The sequence below is a fragment of the Gymnogyps californianus genome, chromosome 3 (assembly GCF_018139145.2).
Source record: "Gymnogyps californianus isolate 813 chromosome 3, ASM1813914v2, whole genome shotgun sequence".
Taxonomy (NCBI): domain Eukaryota; kingdom Metazoa; phylum Chordata; class Aves; order Accipitriformes; family Cathartidae; genus Gymnogyps; species Gymnogyps californianus.
The window spans coordinates 110,821,453-110,845,268 of record NC_059473.1 but is presented as its reverse complement, the minus strand read 5'-3'; the positions used below and the strand labels follow the sequence as shown (position 1 = coordinate 110,845,268).

Genomic DNA, 23,816 nt, shown 5'->3' with positions numbered 1-23,816 from the left:
TCCTCTCAATCCAGCATGTTTCATGAGCTTTAAATTTAAATAAATGAAAAAGAAAGGACAAGAGTATGTGGAAGAACAACAAATACAGAAAATGGAATTTGTTAAACAGCTACATCTTCTTCACAGATTAAATCTCTTTACAAGGAGTGCTGACAGATGACAGGCAACTACAGATTTTATTTCTTCTTGGTGTAGCAATCTAAGAATAGGATTTAAAGGAAAAAACATTTAAAGTGCAAACTCATTGCAATGAGCCTTTCCTTGTCCTAACATTTTTCATATTAAGACTCACACTTTTATCGCTTGGCACTAAATTTATTAGGAAGACAGAGCAATTAACACTATAAGCAAGTGTCATACAGACCTAACCTACTTGGGAACTGTGGGTGCTACCATTCCATCAGGAATTAGCACCAAGGTTACCATCAAGAAGCAATATTGTACATGCCACAAAAGCGTACTGTGTTACCTCTGAAAATGCCTCTAGTATTTTCTGATAGTTCACTACCAAAAAAGACATACTGATTGCTCAATCTTCTTAAAAACATTTCTAATCCAGAAGAAGTTGAAGAAAAATTTTTAGCTTGATATTGGAGCTATGGCAAGAGAAAAAAAAATGCACAATATATCATAAACTCATCGAAACAATGCAAACAATGTGTTAGAAAGGCTGAAGTGAGTAGTTACAAGGACCTGATATACAGTAAATGTCAATTTATTTCTTCTCTTAAAGATGTGTTCTATAAATCATTTCAAATGTGAAGAAACAAAGGTCTTCAAAGTTTTTTTTGAGTTTTATGCACTGTTTATAAGTGCACACATAAAAAAAGCGTAGCAAAACACATATAAAAAAAAACAAGACCTGAACTTTAACTTGAATAGTTTACAGTTGAATAATTGGATTCCAAGAAAAAAAATTTCAGCTGTTAATGAAATATTTTAAAACACTGATGCCTTGATGAGTCCATGAAAACATCAAAGTCTTTTGGGAAACCTTTAAAAATATTAGAGAAAACCAGAACCTAAAACCCCCATTAAAGTAGAAAAACGCTATAATGGCTTTCCTTTACCTTACTAAAGACAAGTTCAAGGAAAATTTTTTTTAGAAGCGCTTTAGAGCTACAGCTCTAAATGCCACCCAGGCCAAGAGCTGACACAACACATCAGCTTCTAGAAACAAAAGAAAAATATCTGACAAAGCAAAACTTGACAGTAGCCCTAAAGCTTTGCCAGTGTTAATAGCTTTGGCATCTGTTCCAGTCTGAACATGTCCTCTCACTTCCTTGCACATTCCCCACTCATTTCAGCTAAAATCTTCTGTGGAAATTTAGCGCCCTATGAAACTCCAGGGACAGGTCTATTTAAAAAGAATACCTTTCAGAATGTTTTTTTAACAACAGCAGGTTGTATGGCCCTGACTACATTTTTGACGAAACTATTTACAACCAAAATATGTTGGGTTCTACAAGGAAACACCAGAGGAGAGGGATGTTTTTACTGCCAACATGCTTACAGCATTCAGAGTTGGATACTTCACCACACTGTGAGAACGCATGGGGCTTGTTTCACATATGGCTGTAAAAAAATAGCACCCCAAATTATTTCCAACTACTGTATAGGACTTTTTACACTAGTCAACACTCTTGTAACCTCTTAGAAAACTAGACCTCCATCAGTGAACTTATGAACAGATTTTCTAAGTGACCAGTTACCAACAATTTATTCTAGTGGTATTAACTTCTAATAGGCAAAGTTTCATAAAACTATAGTTTTGTTCTATAATTCTTTTATAATTCTAGAATTCTTGTTTATAAATATGGTATTTTCAAGCAATAATGAAGTTTACATCTTTTTTTCATATGTATTTCTTTCTGGAGGAAACTGTTTTCCTAGAGAGACACCAAATTCAAGGACCATTAGGTTCCTCTATTTCTTCAGTTTTCCTCTGCTAGTCAGGAGAAAACAAAAAACTTCAAACCTCAACGGTATGAAACATATTAGAAAAGAGCAGAACCTTACAGAGACCTGTCCTTCACCAGACAGCATTAAAGAAGAGAGAAGGTGCCTATGCTATTGCAATGTTTTAAAAAAAAAAAAAAAAAAAAATTACATTCATGTCTATGCAAAGTTATTATTCACTTCAAAAATAGAGAAAATCAGAATCACAAACTGAGAAAAACTAAAGACTTAGCTACTATCTCATGACATACCTGCTTGTTATACATATAAACTGAAGCAAAAATACATAGTTGCTAGTGAAAAAGCAGTACACAGCAAAAAGATTTAGAAATATTCCTTGGAGAAGGCACACAAAACACGTGGATAAGGAAAAGTAATAAAAACATGCATCCCACTTCCTATAGATATTTATTTTTATTTTCCTTTCCAGTTTATGGAAGAAAAGTTATTTTTGTCAGAAACACTTTGGAAAGACAGTAATTACTGTTTTTAAGAGAACAAATAGCTAAGATTTTTGGTAAACAGCAACATTTTTTAGCTTTTAAAAGTCTTCTTGAAATGTAATACATTAAAAGGTTTTTCTGGGGACAGGGTGCAGCTTTTAGTAGATTGCTTTTTAAAACCACCTCAACATCACATTTCCCAGATCCATTTGCCTAATGAAGTCACCATATTGCAATTAACATATGATAGAGAGGGTTCTTTAGTCAACAGAAGGTATCAATTAGAAGACCCATTCTATTTCCCCTTCCATATGAGCAGTCTACCTCTGTATGGAAGACTCAGGATAGCTGACTGACACTCAATAAGGATGCCTCTTCTGATGCGTAATCTCAGCTAGTATTTGTACATCCAGAAATATTCAAACCAATATGACCAATGTGAAATACGTTTCACTGTTGATAAATACATTTGGGGCTAGATTCTCTCTCATCAATATGACGACTGGGTAAAAAGAGAGGACAACATCAGGGAGTGAATGGGACTGCCCTAAATCCCATCAGCTGGAAACATTCCCCAAAGAACTGATTGTGACCAGCTGGCTGCAAACTACAGACATTTGGTCTAGACTCACAAAAGCATTTGATGTGTCTCCATCCCATTGATTTCAGCAGGCACAGACTTTTAAACGCTTGTAGGAATCTGGGTCATCTCCCCTTCCTAGCCCCTGGTTTAAGAGTTCTGTGGTTTCAAGTAAATTTGGGACTTATTCAGACATGGGAAAGCTCTAGCTAGTAGGACGTAGTCAGAATCTGCTCTTTTTGTGCCCTCTGATGAATGTGAAATTGAGGCTGAAAATTCTCCATTCATAATTAAATCTCCCGTTCTTCCATTTGGCTCCATCCCATTTGGCTCACTGAAGAATGCTTTTAAGCCCTACTGGCTTCAGTTGCAGGACTGGTCCCCAGTGGACACTACTGTCATTATAGCATTATGTCCGATTTTGTTTTCCTGACTGTTTTCCCTGAGAAGCAAGAGACTCTTCCAGGGACACTAAAATCTCTCTTTATAAATACAAATGGAAAGTGTGAAAAAGTAAAGTAAAAGCAACATGAACACAGAGTAAACCAAGTTGGGTTTTGCTGGTTTCACAATTTTAAAGCAAATTGATATGCGCGTTCTATAATACATGTTATAACTACTTTATTGTGGGACATGACAATTGTTGGACGAGGGTTTTTTGTTGGGTTTGTTTGGGTTTTGTGGTGGTTTGTTTTTTGGTTTTGTTTTGGGTTTTGGTTTTTTTGAGTTTTGCACAGGGAAAGGCTAGGGCATGAGACATTCTCCTAAGCCAAGAATTTTTTAACAACAGTGGTTGCTAAAACACAAATTGTCTTCAACATGAAGAGCTGTTTAATTCAGAAATACAGCCTTTGTAATGGCCTTAAAATTTCAACATGTTTTTCTTAAGTAATTCTTACCAAATTTTTGAAGAGTGCAGTTAATTCCTTTGTAAACACGGAAAATTTTAAAAACGCTGTTCCCAAATCTGGGTCATCCCTGCAAACACAGTTGCCTCCGAATTTCTCCAGTGCTTGTGTATACTGTTCTTCATTTTCCACGTGAGCTTCAAAAAGAGCAAAACATGAAAATATTACAATTGAGTTTTTAAAAAAGAGAAAAAACTTTTCAGAAGATTTCTTGCTAAAAATGTTTACTTGATACAATAAACATTTATTATTTATATTTTAATGCTGATATGCCAGAAGTATGACATATCTCACTAACTCCAGTTTACGTGTATCTATCCACATGCTGTACAAAGGACAATGCGTCATCAAGACAAGACAATCATCTGACAGGTGTCCACTCTAGAAAGACCCACAATATTTCTGCACCACACCGAGACTGCATAACAATTCCCAAGTCCTATAATGAACTTGTAGAGTCTTTTATTAATACTCCCTAATTTTAAATGTGTGCTGTTATGTTCAACTGTGTGCTAAACAAAGAAACAGAGGACATCAAGTGTGTTGGGAGAGTCCTGGATCTCTACAATAGAAGGCAATAGATCAAATAAGACTCTCAGGTCATCTTAGGAAATGGGACTACAAACTACATTACAGATGAGGACGAAACCCGTATCTATGTTAGCTCTCTGATTCAGAGCAGCAGTGGGGATCTGAAGCAAATCCTAGCAGTCTGCATTTACCACAGGCCAGTTCAGTTCTCAAAGCAGTTTTGGTTCACAACTACATTCCTTTCTGAGACAACGAAACCAGAAGCTCTGCCCCAGAAATGGTCCAGTGCTTAACAGAGACAGCAGGTTCTGAATCACTGTGTGGGCTACACCAATCCAAGTCATCCAGCACACACCTAACACTTCTGCCCTTCAGAAAGCTTCGAGCTGCATGTGTTGGGGAGTTATTCAGCCCAGGGAATGAGATGAAATCTAAGCCTAAAGCAAGTTCCCCTGATTCGAATATAAAGGAAATCTGAGGGGCCTAAGTCTTAACTACTTCGACCTACTGATTCACTCCTAGGACACCAGATTACTTGCTTGTGTAGACAGGCATAAGAAGTCCCTGTCAATTTGATCTGTGGAATAAAACAAAAAGTCTTTCTGAACCCAAGCTTAGTGACCATGTCAAGCTTGAGCACACGGACAAAGCACACCAAGTTGGCACCTGAGAAAGTTAATGTTGCCTATTTCTTATTCTAGTTGTGGCCAATTTCTAACACTTCAAAGGAAGTCAGGGAAAAAAAACCACACCCTAGAAAACAAATAATGCATTAATAAGAACAAAGACCCTTTCCTGGTCATTACATGAGACCAGCATAAACCCTGAAGATTATTTAGAGAGGACTAATCTGTTCAAACAAGCAATGATCCAGTTTCATTTCAAGCCCTTTTGTACACATCAACACATTTAATATCCAAAGGATTCTTGATGCAATGTCCTCTCTCCAGATTTCTATGAATTAGTAATACAACCTGTTCAATAAATCTAGCACACTCCAACATAAAACAAGCCTGTCTGTTCACATTCTTATTTGGACAGCCATTCAAGAACTTTATTTCTCAAGTAGCTACAAATTTTCTTTAATTTCCAATATATGAAACTAAAACCCTGTGGAGTAGTGGTATAATATTGTGTAATTACAGACTGTCATAACGTACATGCAGAACTGAAGTTACACAAACGACATTAATTCTACAAGTTTCTACCTTGAGCGCTTGAATTTGCAGCCTGTAAAAGACAGTTTGCATATAGCCATTCAATTTAAAAACTAAGTCCTAGCACTGAACTGTACTTATTTTTCCTCAGCATCAACAGCAGGGGCTGAGCACTTACCCAACTTTTTGCCACTTGAGCTGCAGGATGAAATAAGGATGTTCAACTAATACTATTGTGTGACGTACACACACCTGAATAAGCTTTGAACGAACTGGCACAGACAGCAAAAGACAGGATGTGGCAGGTTGCAATTCCTCTAGTTCACACAGCTACCCAGTAAGGTGAATTATTTCCATATTGCTTTCTCCTTTCTTACTGCTTCCTGCATCCAGCTTAGCGTAGTTGAACCCAGGTGAGGGTGGAGGTCAGGGCACAACTCATACAGCAAAAAGAGAAGGCTGCCACTGCATGAAAACAAGGTGAAAAGGCTGCTACCATTAATTGTAGTAGTTAGATATGCAATCAGCAGCTGAACCATGCTGACTTTTTACCTTAGGAAACTAGAGCTTTCTATTCCATAAAGCATCCCCAAGAGTTTTCTATTCCCCAGCATCCTAGGGACCATTCTTCTGGATCTATGTATCAGATTAAACAAAGGCAACAAACCAGCAGCTCAACAGCAGTTCTGAGACATTCCCCAGAATACTGATGGTAGTTATTGCAGCAATACTATTAGCTGAGCTAGTACTCCACAAGTGCTTCTGAAGAACACAAAATGATATTTTTTCATGGAACCCTACAAAATACTCTCCCTGCCCTATGGTTTCTTCCTGATGGATTTTAAAAGTTTCTCTACAAACAAAAGGTTTGGAATCTATCAAAAAAAGAAATCTGAGCCAGGTTTGTTTGAGGGTTTAGAAGCTTTTTTAAAGAAACTAAATTAGGTACAAATTGGAGTCACTATCTAATCCTCCATAACAGTTTCTAAATTCACACGTTAAAAAAGAAAGTCAAAACACGTATACTTAATATTCAGGGAACCTATATTAAAAATCCAGTAACTGTGTTCTTATAAGTGCAGGGCCACAGTTTTTGTTTTGTCAAAAGAAACCCCAAGGGCTGGCAAGTGGCTGGGTTAGTGACATTTCTGCTGGTGGAAGAGAAATGCCTCCAAACCTTTATTGTCAAGATTGGGCAGCATGAATTTAAAAACCAGGCAAGGTACTGATTTTATGCAAAAACTGTAGTGATTTGCTACAATGCTCTAAAAAGTACACTGATTATAAGGCACAGTTAAGCACTCAAAAATTAAAAAAAAAAAAAAAAAACAAAAAAAACCCACAAAAACCCAACCAAAAAACAAGAAGAAGGGTGCCAAATAAATATGTAACAGATGACATAGCTCCAGATTAATCTTAAACTGGACCCTCCACGATCCAAAGATAACAGCTTCATTGCGTTAGGCAAGAAGGAACTTCCTTTCAATTAGCTGATAAGAATTATACCACAACAGCAGTTCTTGTTATAACCTTGTATCTGAACACCAACATGCCCACAAGTTCTGTCAGATATTGGTGGCTCTCCAAGGTCACCAGGCCTATCTATTTTGCATATAATATAGTTTTTGTTAGCTCTAATTGCTATGAACTGCAAAGCAAGAACAAAAGCCAACAAAATGCTGTTTCTTACCCACAAAAACAAATGCTGTTTCTTATTCACAAAATGCTGCTGATCCACAGAAACAAAAGCCTCAGTTATTTTTTCAAAGAAGATAAACACACAAAACTCCATGAGATTGGCACACACATAAAAATGCACACAGCAATAGTTCTTTGCATTTTTATCAGTGTTGTAAGAGAAATATCTGACTTTGCAGCTCATCAGCTCTCTCTCGTCATGAAGTTATCAACACACATAACTGGAAGCCACCAGGAAGGGTAAGGTTTCACAAAGCAGTAGAGCCAATGTAGCTTCTTATTGCTGCCAAAGAGAGTAATTTCACTCCTCCCATGCCCTCAGCTCTCAATGATACATATGCCTTACCATTTCAGGTGCTCATCTAATCCCAGCTGATTTCACTGCATATGCAGCTTTATATGAGCTAAAAATCTCATCTAGGGATCTGCCAAGCACCAGGGGTGGCAGAAGGAGCAGGTAGCCCAGATCTGGTGGAAAGAGGAAAGCACAGCTTCCCCACTTGGTAGCAGTATGCCAGCTAGATAGGTTCAGCTACCTCACAAAATTTCATGCTTACTGAGCTCATGATCAAGTAGCTAGTTCAAGACTGCTATTTAAAATGTGCATTTTTCTCTTCTCAGAGTTACCCGTGTAACTCTTTCTCATTCAGTAAGACGACTGACTGTTTAAATCCTCCAATTTCACCAATATAAACTACCAGGAATTATTATGTACTTACCCAGACCAGATATGTTTATGGCTTTCACAGATTTCTTCATTTTATAGAGAACAGTTCGGTCAACATCCAGAGCCTAAAAAAAAAAGAGAAAAATTAAATATGAAATACTGGATTGTCCTCTGGTAAACCTGTGCCCTGGAAACCTTCTGTAATTATAACACTATTATGTTAGTTAACTTTATTTCTGTAATTAATAAATTACTTGCCAGTTGCTCCCACCCCCATCCATACAACCTATTCTGTTCCCTTGTCCTCAAAAATACATCTTCCCTCTTTTGCTGGTGACCAGCATCACATATATCCAGCACCATCCAAAATGAAATTATTTAAACAATATGTTCTTCCTATGTTAAATTATTAAAAAAGCTTAAAACAATTTCAACCCATCGTATGTTCTGACACTGCTGAAGAAACAAGCAATATCACTTCCCCAGGCAGAATATTAAAAATGGAATTTAATTTCAGTTTTCCTGGATAATTTAGTTAATTAATTGCACTCCCAACCATATGAACTTTCTCACTGCTATGCTGAACGAAGTAAATTGCCTATGTCTCAAATATCTTTCACACATTTTATCACCAGGCAAAGCTTTCACCAACACAACATAAAATTCAAGTTTAAATCCTGTCCAGAATACTCAAGCACTTATAACCAATTTGTTTCAAAGAAAGAAGTGGACGCAGGCAGCCGTTTTGCTTACTGAAGTGAAATATGGGCAGACCCAAAAATGTACAATTGTTCCAGAACGGAGAAGCAGAATTATGGTTGTACAAAGGATTTAAAAAAAAAAAAAAAAAAAAAAAAAAAAAAGAAAAAACCTTTTTGAGACTGCAAGAAAATTTAAGTATGAGTTCCAGAGATAGTGATGTCTTTAGACCCCACTGAAGAACAATACTGAACACTACAAATTACATTATGCCAAGAGCTGTTTAGCATGATACATGCTAAAAAAGCAAACAAATTCGTTCCAGTTTTCATTCAAAAGATTTCAGTGAATAGCAGCAGCTACACATCTGACCTACCATTGTTTTATTGTTAATAACTTGTGTAAGAGAAATGATGTGGATAAGTCAGTCCCTAGGACCCTATCCAATCATTTTAACATACTGAATGCAACAAGAAATATTATCCCTCATATTTATGGGAGTATTCTTAAACTGAATCCATTCAGACCACAAATAGCTGGGCAAAATCTTTGCAGCATTCCATGGAAACCAACAGATTTAGATGTTGCCTTAACATTAACATTATAGTGTCATGGTACTTGCTATATCCATTGGCAGTTATCCTCCAGTACTTTTGTAGTTCACTTCTGAAACATATTAGCAGGAGAAGTGCAGAGGCCTTTTCACCTGGAATTCTGAAGTACAGAGAAGGGAAAAAAAACCCAAAGAAAGCCCATAAAGTCACACACAGCCTCTTCAGCAATTTGAATTGTATCCACTATAACAAACATGTATACAGTGCGATCTCAAAGGTTAGATTAGTCACCTGTCTGGATGGGAGTACATAAAGTAAACTCCCTCATTGTGTATTCAGTGATTTCTAAAAATAATCTCAGAAAAGCACCATCTGATCAGCTGACTACAGAGGAATGATAACTTCATCGACAACTGCATCGAAGGGCAATTACGCTCTTGGAGACAAAGCGAAAGGAATGTCTCCAACTACAAGCATTACAAATAATAGTCCAAAGAGAAGGCTGACGGCCAGAGACTTAAAAGTTATAGATTCAGTTCCCAGCTAAGTCTCAGATTTGTGTGTGCAGTTGATAAATTATTTAGTCTCTGCACCTTAGTTTGGGGGAGGGAGAAAAGAAAAAAAAGAAGATAGTACTTCTTAAAAAAGAGAAGTACTGGACTGATAAATGCATTGGATGAATTATGAACCACTTGTACTACTGTGGTCAGGGATCCAGATAGACCTATGGATTCATAAAATCTTCTGGCCCATGACTGCCTCAGTCAGAAAGCACAGACTCTCAGCAAGAGAAAAACTTCAAGTCCTCTTCCTCAACCAAAGTGTCGTGGTTTAACCCCAGCCAGCAACTAAGCACCACGCAGCTGCTCTCTCACTCCCCCGCCCCAGTGGGATGGGGGAGAAAAAAAACAAAAACAAAAACAAACAAAAAACTCGTGGGTTGAGATAAAGACAGTTTAATAGGACAGAAAGGAAGGAAAAATAATGATAATAATAATATGACAATAATAAGACTAAAAGAATTAGACTAATCAAAACAATGCAATTGCTCACCGCTCACCAACTGATGCCCAGTTAGTTCCCGAGCAGCGATCCACCCCTCCCAGCCAGCTCCCCCCTGTTTATATACTGGGCATGATGTCATATGGTATGGAATATTCCTTTGGCCAGTTTGGGTCAGCTGTCCTGGCTGTGTCCCCTCCCAGCTTCTTGTGCCCCTCCAGCCTTCTTGCTGGCTGGGCATGAGAAGCTGAAAAATCCTTGACTTAGTATAAACACTACTTAGCAACAACTAAAAACATCAGTGTATTATCAACATTGTTTTCCTACTAAATCCAAAACACAGCACTATACCAGCTACTAGGAAGAAAATTAACTCTATCCTAGCCGAAACCAGGACACAAAGTCATCATTTTGCATTGCAACTTCTCTCAACCAACTCCCGCTTTCACTGGGATTAGGCAGTAGAAGAGTGAACTCGTAAAGCACAGCATAGCCAGGGTCCAACAGAAATGATAGCTAACATCCCTAACACACCAGTGATGACAATTCAAGCATTTAGCTATCTCAGCCAGCCAGTCCACATAAAAATTCAAAACAAGGATGACAGGAAAAAAAAAACAACCCACAGACAGTACTGAGGGCAAACAGAACAAGCAAAACCTAAAGCCCTAATGTGGTGAAAATGTACAGGACTGCCAGGTCAGGCTTCCTTGGGTCCTCCCTTCTTCCCCTGCCTGCCTTTTGAGCTGTGCCAGTGCAACTGCTTGCAGGGATGTGTCGTAAACCACAGGAGAGAAGCGATCTGTTTAAAATGATGCAAGGAGGGGAAAAAAAAAAAGTTATTTTTCAGTTGGGTCAGCTTTCCAACTCTGGCTATCAGGCAGCCCCTTGATACAACACAACCCAATGGACAAGACAATGGGAAAACTAGGAATGAGTAGGAGGACCAACATACACAGGTGCTCCTGCTGAAGAATCCTTCAGAGACATTTCCAAACAAGAATTCAATAGCTGCATGAGTGTGGCGAGCATGTTTACTATGCTGTCACTACCACCTACATTTTTTTTTAACCCTTAACATTACATTAGTCTCAACATTTCTTCACATATTCATTCACCACAACAGAACACGCTTTGTAAGTTCAGTTTGTCTGGAAACTGCTACCACATTTTTACGGTGATAGCAGACATTGAGTCTGTAGAATGATGCTGAAACATCCAGGGAACCAGTAGGACTGAAGCAGACTAAATACCACCTTGACTAACACTGACTTAACACTGACTTTCCTAGTTGAGGACTCAGCTCAGCTTCTGTTCAGGTAGATGATCTACTCCAAAGCCATGAAAAACAGAGAAAAATTATCCCAGTAGCAAAGTATCCTACCTTTGTATCAAGACAACATGGACTCAACTTGTTATTTCTTCCCTCTCCCAGTCAAAAAAGAAAAAACAAAAAAGTGAGGAATTGAAGTAATTTGTGACAGTCAGTACTCCATGCAATTGTATTTGCATATAAAACCTAAAAGAGTACTGTAATTAGCAAAATGAATAAACTGTCACAAAAATAAACTATGTTTCATTCTTTAAAAATATGAGTGTTTTGTTGTTGATTCAATTAATTGATGTGATGAATGAGAATGGGAAGAAATTCAACAGTGAAGACTGCAAAGTTGTGTATCCAAGGGAAAAATACATATACGTAGTGGGAGATCAGTCAGAAAAAACGAAGGAGAATAAAGGGGTTTGGCTTACCAGATGCTTGCAGAATCACCACAGGGTGCCAAAGCGATACAGCCATGAAAAACAAAAACATGAAGATAGAGGAGATCTCCTTCCACCAACAACAAGGAAACAAACAAACAAAAGTCACTGAATAGACATACTCTTTGAAATGCAAAAAAGGTGTAGGTCCAAAATGTTGCTCTTGACAGCTTACATGTCTCTCTGAACCACCGCATTTTTGACTCTGATAAACACTTACGGAAAAATTACACACACAAAATGGGAGGCAGTGTAGGTGTTGCTTTCATCCACCAGTATGCGAAGTATGCAATGGAATAAAAAGTCTTTCTTGAACTGCTCTGGTTTTATAATTAGATTATTGGGAATAAACTGTAGCAAACTTAAAATTGGCTAGCTCAAGCAGATAACTAGAGGGAACTGGAATGTGCTCATTACACAAATATAAATAAATAAAAAGCACAACATGCTTAAATAAAAAAATAATTAAAAAAATTAAAAAGCACAAAATGTAGGAAGAACAGGCTGACTTCCTGAAACAGTCCCCAGTCACCCAAAGTGTCTGGGCTATTATATAGGGAACTAATGATCAATAGGATTTTGTTTGGATAATACGGCACTGATTGCCCATACCTTGTGCTTCTTCAGTTACCCTGACAGACAGGCTGCAAGTAGCCTCCTCTCTCCTGAATGGAAAGGGTCCTACCTAAATTCCTTACTGGTGGTAACAAAGAAGAAAAAGGGATAAACACAAGAAATATTTAAGGTAAAAAACAATGTTAGCGTAAGAACAGCTGAGTAAAAGCCATACCGGAACAAACTGCAACTAGAAATTGGGAAAAACAAATCCAATTCTGGAAAGCCTTCCAAACAGGAGATAAAGGGTAACAGATATCTAGCCATTTTAAGAGGGACCTGAATAAATTTATGAAAGATTATTATGTTGTTTCCTATCATGGTGAGAAACTAGACTTGCTCCTGTAGGAGGTTTCTTCTAGTCCTCCATTCCTTTGTGAAATCTTTTGATAATGCCGCATTTAAGAGTGGCTATGTATGCCTACAGACTAATGGACAAAATACTGAAAAACTTTGTATCTTTAATACTGTAGTCTTGCTTATAAGTGAAAAAAATGGGGAGGGAGACTTTGCCTTTGTTTAATTGAAAGACATTGGTGCCTATTCACAACCAGTATTTCAAAGGAGTCATTTCAGCCTAAAATTTGAAAATGTTAGCTCTTTGTCTTTAGTACTGTTCTTCATATTTTCTCATCCTTTTCTTTGTCCAAATCTTAGCCCTTAGAAATCAGTTTAAATACAGCTGTAGCTTTATTATACTTTGACTTTTTAATCCTGCATGTTTCATAAATACACACACACACCACACTGACGCACGCACACGCCAAAATGCTACCCTCCTCTAATTCAACTGCTTTGTGCACTTTCAGTACACTGTTAGAAGCAGTGAAATTTAAAATGGCTTCTAACACTGCATATTGTAGCATTTCTTTTTACCCACTTAAAATGCCCAGTAAACCTCTGAACCAGAAGAAAAGTGACCATGTAATTCAGATGGTGGGATCATTTTGTCCTCTCATGTAATGCTTCTAGTTTTGACTCAGAAAACTCTATTGCAAGACTGTTTATTTTGGCATCTGTTTACTTCAGTGCAATGTAGTCAGAGGCCATATAAATCATTTTCATAGTCCCAGTCAGTTTCTACTGATGAGTGCTCAGACTTCCCTCTTGTTAAAAACAGTAAATATAATTTTGATTTAGGGAAAAACACCAAATTCCATACAGTACATCAGAAAAGAAGCGACATTATTGTAGAAGTGGTGCTATGCAGGGTGAACTGAACATAAACTCAAAAGCGACCTTGACTGTGCCCTTTTCAGTGCAGTATTTTTCCAAACACAGTATTTATGTCTTCTGTTCATTTACTTTTATGTGACTTCTAATGTAAATCTTCTGAAACCATTTTTAAGGTAAGTTACTTTTTATACCAGAATCTATGTGGTGTTGCTGTAGCATATCTAGAGATCATAGAGATCACTTTTTTGACAAGTCTAAAACAAATATGCTATGATCAGCCTGGTATTGATCTTTTTCTCTTGACATGAATTTCAAGGCTTCTAAATAAAAGGCAATATTGGATTAAAATACATGAATGTTAGGAAATTTATTATCAAACCTCGTGCTCGTATCAATATTCTTCTTCAAAATGCATAGCTAATCTCTCTTAAAATGGCATAGAAATATGACTTAGTTTGAAAACTGTTTTACCTTACAACCTAAGGCTACACAGTGAAAACAATTACAAAAGACGTCTAAAGTTTATTTGCTACTCTTGAAAAATCTGTAATTTTTCATTTTTTCTTGCTGTATCATCAATTAGTTTATCTCTCTGTGCAGTTACCACACAAGATCATATACACCACAAAAACCCCAACCCTAAAATTACCTGCAATATGTGAAATTTTTTTAAATTGTAATTCATGTTGTTTTTTTCCTAGCAAGTTAAGGCTAACATTTTGGCACCCATCAAATACGCTTTGGACACACCGTTAATGTATTTTTCACAAGGTATTCAGTAATACAAGCATTAGGTATTTGGGGTGCCACAGGCTGAAAATTTCAAAATTACAATAATGAAGTAAATGCATTTCTGAGGCCCATACAGGGTGTAGATGCAGCAATTCAAATCATTACACAAAATATTTTAAAGTTCTATATGCCTGATGAGAATTTAGCAACAAACATGTCTGCAATAAGTATACTAGGGAGGGGGACAAGCATATCAAAATAAACAGAAGAAAACACAGCTTTTAAAAAGAGCACTAGAGAGAGAAGGACACAACTATCAGTGATCAGTAGCAAAGCTTTTTTCCTCATGTAGGAACAAGGTCCAGTTTCACTTGCCAAAGGCCAATTTCCATTTTAACTGCTTCAAAGCTTTCTGCTCTGAACAATAAAACGTGCCAACTAATTAGAACCAAACCCATCTTACCAGGAAGAAATCACTCCGAGGTTACTGAAACTTCCTGAAATGTTATTTTACATCCTACTTCGTATGCCACAATCTGCCCAGACACTTTAAAATAGTAATAATAATAATAAAGCTGTTCAAGTCCATTTCACATTGCCTAGAAAGATTTAAGCCCACTGGGAAATACAATGTTCAAACATTTCATTGCTGTTCATTAAACATCTTTTGTGCCAAACTTACAGCAGAAGTCTGGGTCTTTATCTTATGTAAGCGTCCTTACAGCAGTGCCTTATTTCTTTGTGGCCCAGAAAATAATTATTTATCTGTAGAGGAACAGAAAAATAGCCATACTGGGTCAGATCAACACTCCATTTAACCCGATATCTTCTATTGGTAGCGGCCAACAGCAGATGTTTAGGGCAGCAAGCAACGAAAAGCACATACACGTCCTTCCCCAGGATAATCTCCCAGTTTCCAGCAGTTTAAAAAGAAAAGACTGAGAGATTCTCAACCAGAAACACTACATAGCCAAACAGGCTATTCTCAAGAGAAACAAGAAGCCCAAGTTTTCTAACTCCAAACAAGGGAAAGAAAAAAAAACCTAAACTTGACTTCTCACAGCTCAGTGTGAGTGCCTTCCTGACTGCACGACAGCCTACTGTGGGAAGTAGTGAGAGAGGAAGGGGAAGGGGTCGGCCATCGTCTTTGCTCTATTTTTTATTTAAAACAGTTGAAAGACTCTAATACATTCCTTTCTTCTTACCCACAGCAGCTTCATTTTAGAAAGGCTAAAATTAACTATTTCACATTTTTGGTTATTTGGATGAGGTTTTTGCTGAAAGTATTCACAGAACTGGATCTGAATTTGTGAAAAGTCTCAAGGTAATCAATTTTTTTTCCTTTTTTTTTTTTAAAGAAATAAAGAGTCTATTGGAACAATAACAAAAAAAAATGCTTGGAAGTACTCCTAAAGCAGTAACAAAATTTTGGGAAATGAATCCTCAAGCCATTTCAAAAATAATCCTGGAGACAGGAACCTATGTGTTCTTCCCCACACTGCACATCTAACTGACAAAGATACAAATAAAATATTAACATACTGACTTTAGATCCAATATAAACAATTATCTTAACCATTATATCTTTAAAAAAAAAAAACTAATCTCACTCTCAATTTTAGCAATTTGCATAAAAGTACAGCACATACAACAGCCATAAATCACTCTGTACTTCACCCATTCCAGTATTTCAGAATAAGTAATAATGCCAGAGGCTGCTGCAGATGCTGAACAAAAGAGAAACGTCCTTCCCAAAAACAAAATGACGCAGGAAGAAACTTGGTCAGTTAGTAAGGAAAAGAGAAGTGATCAAATAATTACTGTAGAGACGGCAAAGAAAGAATCAGCTCTTATGCCTTACTGGACTAGTCTTGTTTAAAAAGTAACAATAGCAAGTTTTGAATATTCGTACCCATCAAGCACAATTGTTTGGCTTTTCTGGTGTATCTGTACAGGCAATCTGATACTTGCTGTAATTCATCCTCTCTGACTCAAAAGATCAGAGATATCCACAGACATTCTATCTCAGTTTGTTATTTTTCTATTAGAAATGAACTGTCTACACTGCTGGCCTCAATCCACTTTTCTGTTACAGAAGGTGGTAAAAAACTTCCTAAATCACGTTATCCCCCTCCAAAATCCTCTTTCCATTCTCCTACTGTTATATCATTTCCTCCCTCCATGTATTAGTTTCTTTTCTAAACCCTCTACAGTTTCCTTCCACTGATCACCTGGCACATTCAGGGAGGGACTGATAGAAAGGGTGGAAAAAACCTCATAGGCGTATTCTGGGGCAAGGCATTCTAGCCTCTGAACATATTCTAGAAGAACAGTAATTTTAAAAACTTTAATTTTGGGTAATCACTTTATTTGGAGTGTGCATGTGAAGAAATGTTCCAGAACATTATATTCTACAGCAGCTATGACAGTTAATTTGTATAAATAAGCTCTCAGGCGTGAGACCTGTCTGCTTAAGAGACTGTGAAGGTACAGAGACAGACATGCAATAAGAAGGACAAGGTTTATGGCAGAATTGTCTCTGCAAAGTCCTTTCCACAAAAGCATTATTTCTCCAACATCTGGGTTTGTGGTTCTTGTGGGCCCAATGCCAAGGCAATCTGTTTGAACAAGCACTGGTCTATCTGGCAGAAAAATGTAGTAAACATTTCGGCTCTACGCTATTGTGCGTACAGCTAAGGGTATGCATGGTAGGAGGAGGTAATACTGCTGCTTTGGGAAATTAATAATTGTAAGTAAAAGGTAATACTTGTTGCAAAGGTAAAAGATGGGAAAATTTGACATTGCTCTATGTTGTATACAGAAACACACTTGAGCATGATGACTTTGTACAATGACTTTATTTTTTATTAAAACAAAGAAGTGATGCCTAAAAATCAGAATTCTCTAACAAACTACTTCTATCAGTAAAGAGAAATCCCAAATCAGAGGTTCAGAGCCTACGAAGTGTTACATCATTAATACAAGTCACTACATGATACTGTTGCACACTGAACAAAAAAGGTGCTGTATCTGTGTATTAATCATTCAATTTCCACATGCTTCCCTCACTACATGAAGTTGGAAATGCAACAGATACTTAAGCAGGGGGCAGACACCAAGCATTTTTGTATAATAAAACCTCTTGCCTAAGAGAAAAGAATGGAGGCCACTTATGCCAACTATTTCTCCAGAACACATCCACCTCCTGCATTAACCAATTTTTATACTGAGAAATATATTTTCCTTCTCTTTTCATAATTTCACCACCAACATTGCAGCTATCTGCTTTCAAAGACAAGATGACTGGACTTTAAATACAGATCTCATAAGCAACTTAATAGACTTGATGCACTTACTCTTTACAGTGGCTTATTTTTAAACAAAGGGTATGTAAATAAAACTCCCTTATTTATTATTTGTTTAATTTTCCAGTTGCACTAGCCAATTCCTGATATCCATGTATTTAGTATTACATGCTTCAACATCCTAAGATATATCACTATGTAAAATAAAGTAACATAGATAACAAGATAAAGTTCCAGTGACAACTGTCTTGAACAGCCAAGTAAAATTTACCATCCCTTTACCCGTGTCAAAATTCTCTGGTCCTCAGCCTGCAAGAGACTTTTCTCTAGCTTCATGTTTTTGCATTTCTGTCTGCTGTCAGCACCCATCAAAGCCCTTCATGGTTCGGAGCCCAGCTGTTGGAAGAGGCTGATCCTCACCCTGTGTCGCTCAACAGCGTTTATGATGAGCTAGGCTGATGGGATTTTCCTTTTGCAGATTTCTCAATTCAGTACTCTTTTCCCTAGTATTAAATCCTTTTATAGACCATCAGAGCCAACAAAAATTAATCTTTGCAGAACATAATGCCCTTTTATTCTGCATACGACAAGCTTTTTTAAATAGAGAATATTTAGTTATTTATGGGAGTAATCAACAAAAGAAACAGTTTCCAGGTACTCAAAAGTTCCCATATCAATGGTCTAATTTGGTTTTAGTAGTCTTCAAACCCTCTACTTGAACCAGGCAGACATCCCAGTTGCAATCTCTATAAAATGATTAAAAACTAAATAGTAAGTTTTCCCTAAATATGATGCACTTACTCTACCCTAAAAATTAAAACCTTTGTGGTGCGTGCACAGATCAACTGAATGCCATAAACTGACCTATCCCTCCCCATCCAGCACTTTGACTTTTTCTTCATTTACCTTCTTTATTTATCCAATAATTCTAGGGACCAGAAATTAACCAAGAAAAGAAAAGAGTCTACAGCAACATAGCACAATCAAACCTCAGTCTTAACAGGCCTCTGAGAACTTCTTAACAGAAATAAATAATAAAATCTGTATTACAAACATCTTTGGCAGACATATATATGAGGTGGTCATTCTGAAAGGGAATAAAAGGCACACAAACTTTATCTAGTTTGTGATACACCTGGAACTTTTAGGACACCATACTCCCACAACAAAAAATGGCAGGTAACTAGATGGGACTCCAGAAGAGACAAAGACAAATCACCTCAAATGTACCAAGTATTCCTAGGGAAACACTGAACCAGTGGTCAAAATTAGGATAAGGAGAGGTAAAGCAACACATCAGACATCACCTCTCTATTATTAGGGTAGAAATTTAAGAAAGGCATCTACCTACAATACTGGTAGCATATTAATTACTACAGCTTAGTCTTCTTCAGTGGAGAGTTGTTTCCTTTTACAGTTTAACACATTTTGTATAGTTAACCTTTCAGTTTCATTCTCCAGTTCTCACATGAAAGCCCAGTGTCAAATGATAAAACTCATTTTCTCTTAAAACACTGTAAAATTATTTTTATTCTATAGTGGCTTCCAGACTTCAGCCTGTGATTTTCACTCTAACCTCTCTATAATTCAGTATACCACCTTCGAAAATCTCTGCATGGTCTCTCAGTATTAATACATTTTTTTCCCCATTAAAAAGTAACTGCATGATAGCATAATTAACAGCAGCTAATGCAAATATAAGATTAGCCAACTTATGGCAATCAAACATTTGATAACATCAGTATCTTCCTCTTTTTGGTTAAATGGAAAAAAGAAATTGCACTAATTTCATTTCGTTGATGCTTTGTCATGCTGTAGCTGTCAGTAAAGAGCTTCAGTTCTTGTTGTATAAATGCATAAACATAATATTCTATGAATTTCCATTTGAGAATTGGTTTTTAAATGAAAGAATGCATCCAAACTGTCATATATTGTCATTCATTTTAGGTGCCCAACTAGAGAAATCTCAAGGCACTATTACAGTCCTGAAAACAATGATCTTAAATTCTGCTGGAATTTCAACAGCTTTAAGAATAACTAAAATTAACAGTTCAGGCACTCCTGTCACTAAGGACAGCTTCCTAGAAGTGTAAGTGAATTTTAAGTCACTCAATTATTAGCGTACCAAACAGTAGATATAAAACACCTATTTACATCATACTTGATGTAAAAATAAAAGCTTTCCCCCCAGGGTGACCTTTGCCAAAATAATTAGGGAGTTCACGTACATAGAAGATATCTATAAAATGGAACAAACTGTATTTCCCTATACCACTGAGCATTAGGAAGGTAAATTCATACACAGCTGCTACCTAAGACAAAATACTGAACAACAACTGCATTTAAAATTGAAGCAGTTTAGAACAGAGAAGCAGGTCCAGGCCTATCAGCACTTTTGTTGTGTTCTTAAAAGAAATAGGAAACAGCTACTGAATCAACTGACTGAAACTGAAGAGACAAATGCCTGAATCTATATGTAACCAAGCACCATGTATCCTTGCACCATCACCACATGCATATGGCTTGGGGGACAGGGAAGGCAGTGGCAAACGCTACCACTCCATCCCTAGCACAGAGAAAACTGACTGAAAATACTTACCTGAAAAGCTTGTCATCCACAACCAGAGCAGTTAAGCAACAGAAGAGAATGAACTAAGCAAAAGAATGAATGAAACCAAACAAAAAGCAGCTTACAAAAGATTTACTACTTCATTGCTTCTTCAATGCTACTCTCTTCAGCGCAGCTAGCATCTAGTCTACATGGAGCTCAAAGTGTAGGAGGACTCTGCTGGTATTTTTTCTGTTGTTGTGTAACATACACCTACAGGTCTGGAAAACAAACAAATGATTAAAAACATGTGCCTTGCAAGACTCTATACTGCATGTTTTGCATGTGACAACAGAGTAGGGGCTCTGCGTTTGCATGTGCTAAGGAAATTTCCACTCCTATTGCTATAGCCAAACAGTAATCCTGTTTGATTGAAGGGGCTTAAAATAACTAGTAAATGCATTTATTTCTAAGTTGACTTCCCTAGAATACAGTCTAAGTTTCCTTGAAATTGCATATCCTAGGAAAGAAATCTTTCACTAACAAAGAACAGAAACCATAAAACATGAGAAAATAATCCGTATGATTGTTCACATCGCTTCACTACTTTTTTCCCTTCCTATATGCCTTCTAAATGTAGAACAAAGCTTTCAGGAACGTAAAAGTAATTTGTTCAGCTCTAATCACTTCAGCTGTTTTGATGTATCTACATGCATACTTAGCATAATGCCTAGACAGAATTATAAATTTCAGACTAGAACTACATTGATAATCTGATCTTTAATCAGGGATAGCTGAGGGGTCCACAAACAGCAGATGGTTCTATAAACCATACTGCTCCAAGACAATGGGGAGCAGAGTTTCAGCCTTCCCTCTCAATTCTCTATTTCTTCTTGGTTTAACAAGTCAGATGCTAGAATTTATACTATAGGTTCTTTGATGTTAACTTTTACAGCCACCTCTTAAAGAATATATTCCAAAGAAATACACTTCACTGCACGATATGTCACTTCCATAGTAAATATTTTTGTGAAAGAGTTCATATACAAAGAAGCAAATTTTTCAAATTCTGTCCAACACCTACTCACTTGAAAACAAAGCCTACTACTCTAGATGAAAAGTACTGAATCACACTACCCAAGATTATTTCCTGCAAAGCAGCATTGCTCATAAGAAAAAGCTACTCAGTTACAGTGCTGTATCTCAGTTCCTCCATCAATAAATTCTCCCCCATAAGGTAAGTTATTTTCTCTTTCCAAATAAAATTGAGATATATCAACAGCTAATAAAGTCTGCATAATACTTAGCACTATGTCCCATTTTCTGGATATATAACATGCAGAACTCTTCTTCCACTCTCCTAAAGTATAGGGTACGATGTAGCTATGATACCACCATTATCCACTTTCCTCCATCACTATCCCTTCCCTATATCCCTGCCTGCCTCCTTACTATACTGATCCTTTTCACATTAGCCCTCCCTCCACATTCTCTGCCTGGCGTTTTCATCCTACTTTCTGCATAAACACTGCCGCGCTCCCCCTTCCTTTGCAGTTCCTGTCAATTCTGATTCCTCTGAACTTCCTTAGACTTTTGATGCATTTCCTTACCCCCTCCTTAATGCTTCTGCCTATATGCCAATTCCTGACCCTCCACTCCTCATATGTCATCACAGTACTTCCGCCTCTGGATGACTCTCTTGACTCCCAGTTTTTCTTTAATTCAGATTCCATTTTCTTGCTCTTTACTTTTGACTGATCCTCATATTACCTCCGAGACATTTCAGCTATTACTTTCTGAGTCTTACTTTTTCTCGTGTTCCCACTTTTTGTTGTTTCCTAGCCAAATTTACTCCTCCACTGAATCCCTACGTTGATGCAAACTTCATGAAAGAAGTCTGGATTTAGTCTAAATAAAAGAAGCTGGTGGTCATCATCTTAATCAGAGAAAACCTCATACCTAATGCCAAAAGCCTTCAAGCTTACATCTCTGTCCCCACCGAGAGCAACTGCATACAGTAAGCATTTTGCATACGGAAGAGCTTGAGCCTGATGCTAACAAATGTGAGACTATGTGGGGAAAAGGCTAGGGAAAAAAGAGAAACAATCCTACCATCAGCTTGCAATACAATCAATAGTTACGAACACAAACTTCTGTTTGTCCCATAACTTGATCTACATTTTCCAGCTGGGTTTAAATGGGGGGGGGGAATCTGTCTCAGTTAAAATGGACCAAAGCAGAGATTTTAACTTTACGTGAAACCTGGGTGTAATCACCCTCTACAGCTTTACAAGTATAATTCTCAGTAATTCTGTTTTTCCATAAGAAATTGCCAGCATCAATGCAAGAGTAAACAAGGAGCCACACAATTTCTCCTGATGGGAAGTTCTTGCACATCTGACCATGCTACAACTTAAAAAATGAAAGCAAATGTGAAAGTACTGTCTTCTTGCACAGCGGTGGCAGTTGCTGTAAATACTTGTTTACAGTATTTTTCAAGCATTTCTGGAAGCAGGAAGGAGAACTAGTTACTTTGCTAGCCTGCCACTCATCCAGGGATACTTGCAATCTTTGAGTAAGAACATCTCTCCTCCTCAATTTAACAGTCGGTCTGCATTTCTGCATCCATTGCAATCATTTTTACTGGCTGTAAATACTTCTCCTCTTCTCTCCATCCCTGCTTTTTTAACCCTCTGTGCTTAAATCAGGTATCATCCTAGTCCTCAGAGGATTTGTTAGGAGCATTTCCTAGTTACCATGCTAGTTCTTTCAGAATCCTGGAAAATACGCTAAGCAGCCCCAACAAACTGAGTGCTTTAAGCTCACAGTTTTGTTTATTGCTTTGGTCACTTCTATCTCTATTCCCACTATCCATTCTACCTTCTCCCACACTTTGAGCTCAAAAACTGCAGCAGAGCATTCATTTACATTTGGCAATATCTGCATTATCTTTAATACTACTACATTCTAACTGAGTATTACCCCTTCTTTTTCTCCTCTCAACTCTATGTGCTTAAAGAGTGTTTTTGTTTTCTTTACTGCCTGCTGTCATTCCTAAGAAACTTGACTTTTGCAAATTTGTCTTCTATCTTTACACATACTCTTTTAATGCAAAACTTTCCTCTGACTACGTGGCTTTTTCTTGCCATTTCTGACAGGCTCTGCTCATTTGTGACATTCTTCTTGGGGTGTTTCAAGTCTGTAGTTTTTCCCATAATCTTCCCCTTTCTTGGGATACTTCATGAACATTCTTCATGTTTTAGTACATAAACTCTTCAGTTCTACTGACCTCACCAGCTCTCAGTTTAATGACTTTTTCCCTAAATACAATTTTTTGCTTGTTTTGCCTTGTTTTTGCTTTTAATTTCTTTGTTTTGCTTTTAGTACACAATGAATTGAGCCCCAACCATTCAACAAACACTTCACTTGTTTCCAGTCTCATCCACAACATCCACTTGATTCCTGCCTTTAAATCAGCGAT

At 37.2% G+C, this 23,816-nt stretch overlaps 1 protein-coding gene across 4 annotated transcripts in view; it reads right to left on the bottom strand.

The window, feature by feature from the left end:
- The window catches only part of ASAP2 (ArfGAP with SH3 domain, ankyrin repeat and PH domain 2), a 93,751-nt gene that overhangs the window by 62,131 nt on the left and 7,804 nt on the right, over positions 1–23,816 (bottom strand). For all 4 annotated transcript variants that reach the window (XM_050894347.1, XM_050894348.1, XM_050894350.1 and 1 more), the window contains exons 2-3: positions 7,996–8,068; positions 3,882–4,027 (exon numbers count right to left, since the gene is read on the bottom strand). In XM_050894347.1, coding sequence (XP_050750304.1) covers positions 3,882–4,027; positions 7,996–8,068 — 219 coding nt within the window. The remainder of the gene's footprint in view (positions 1–3,881; positions 4,028–7,995; positions 8,069–23,816) is intronic.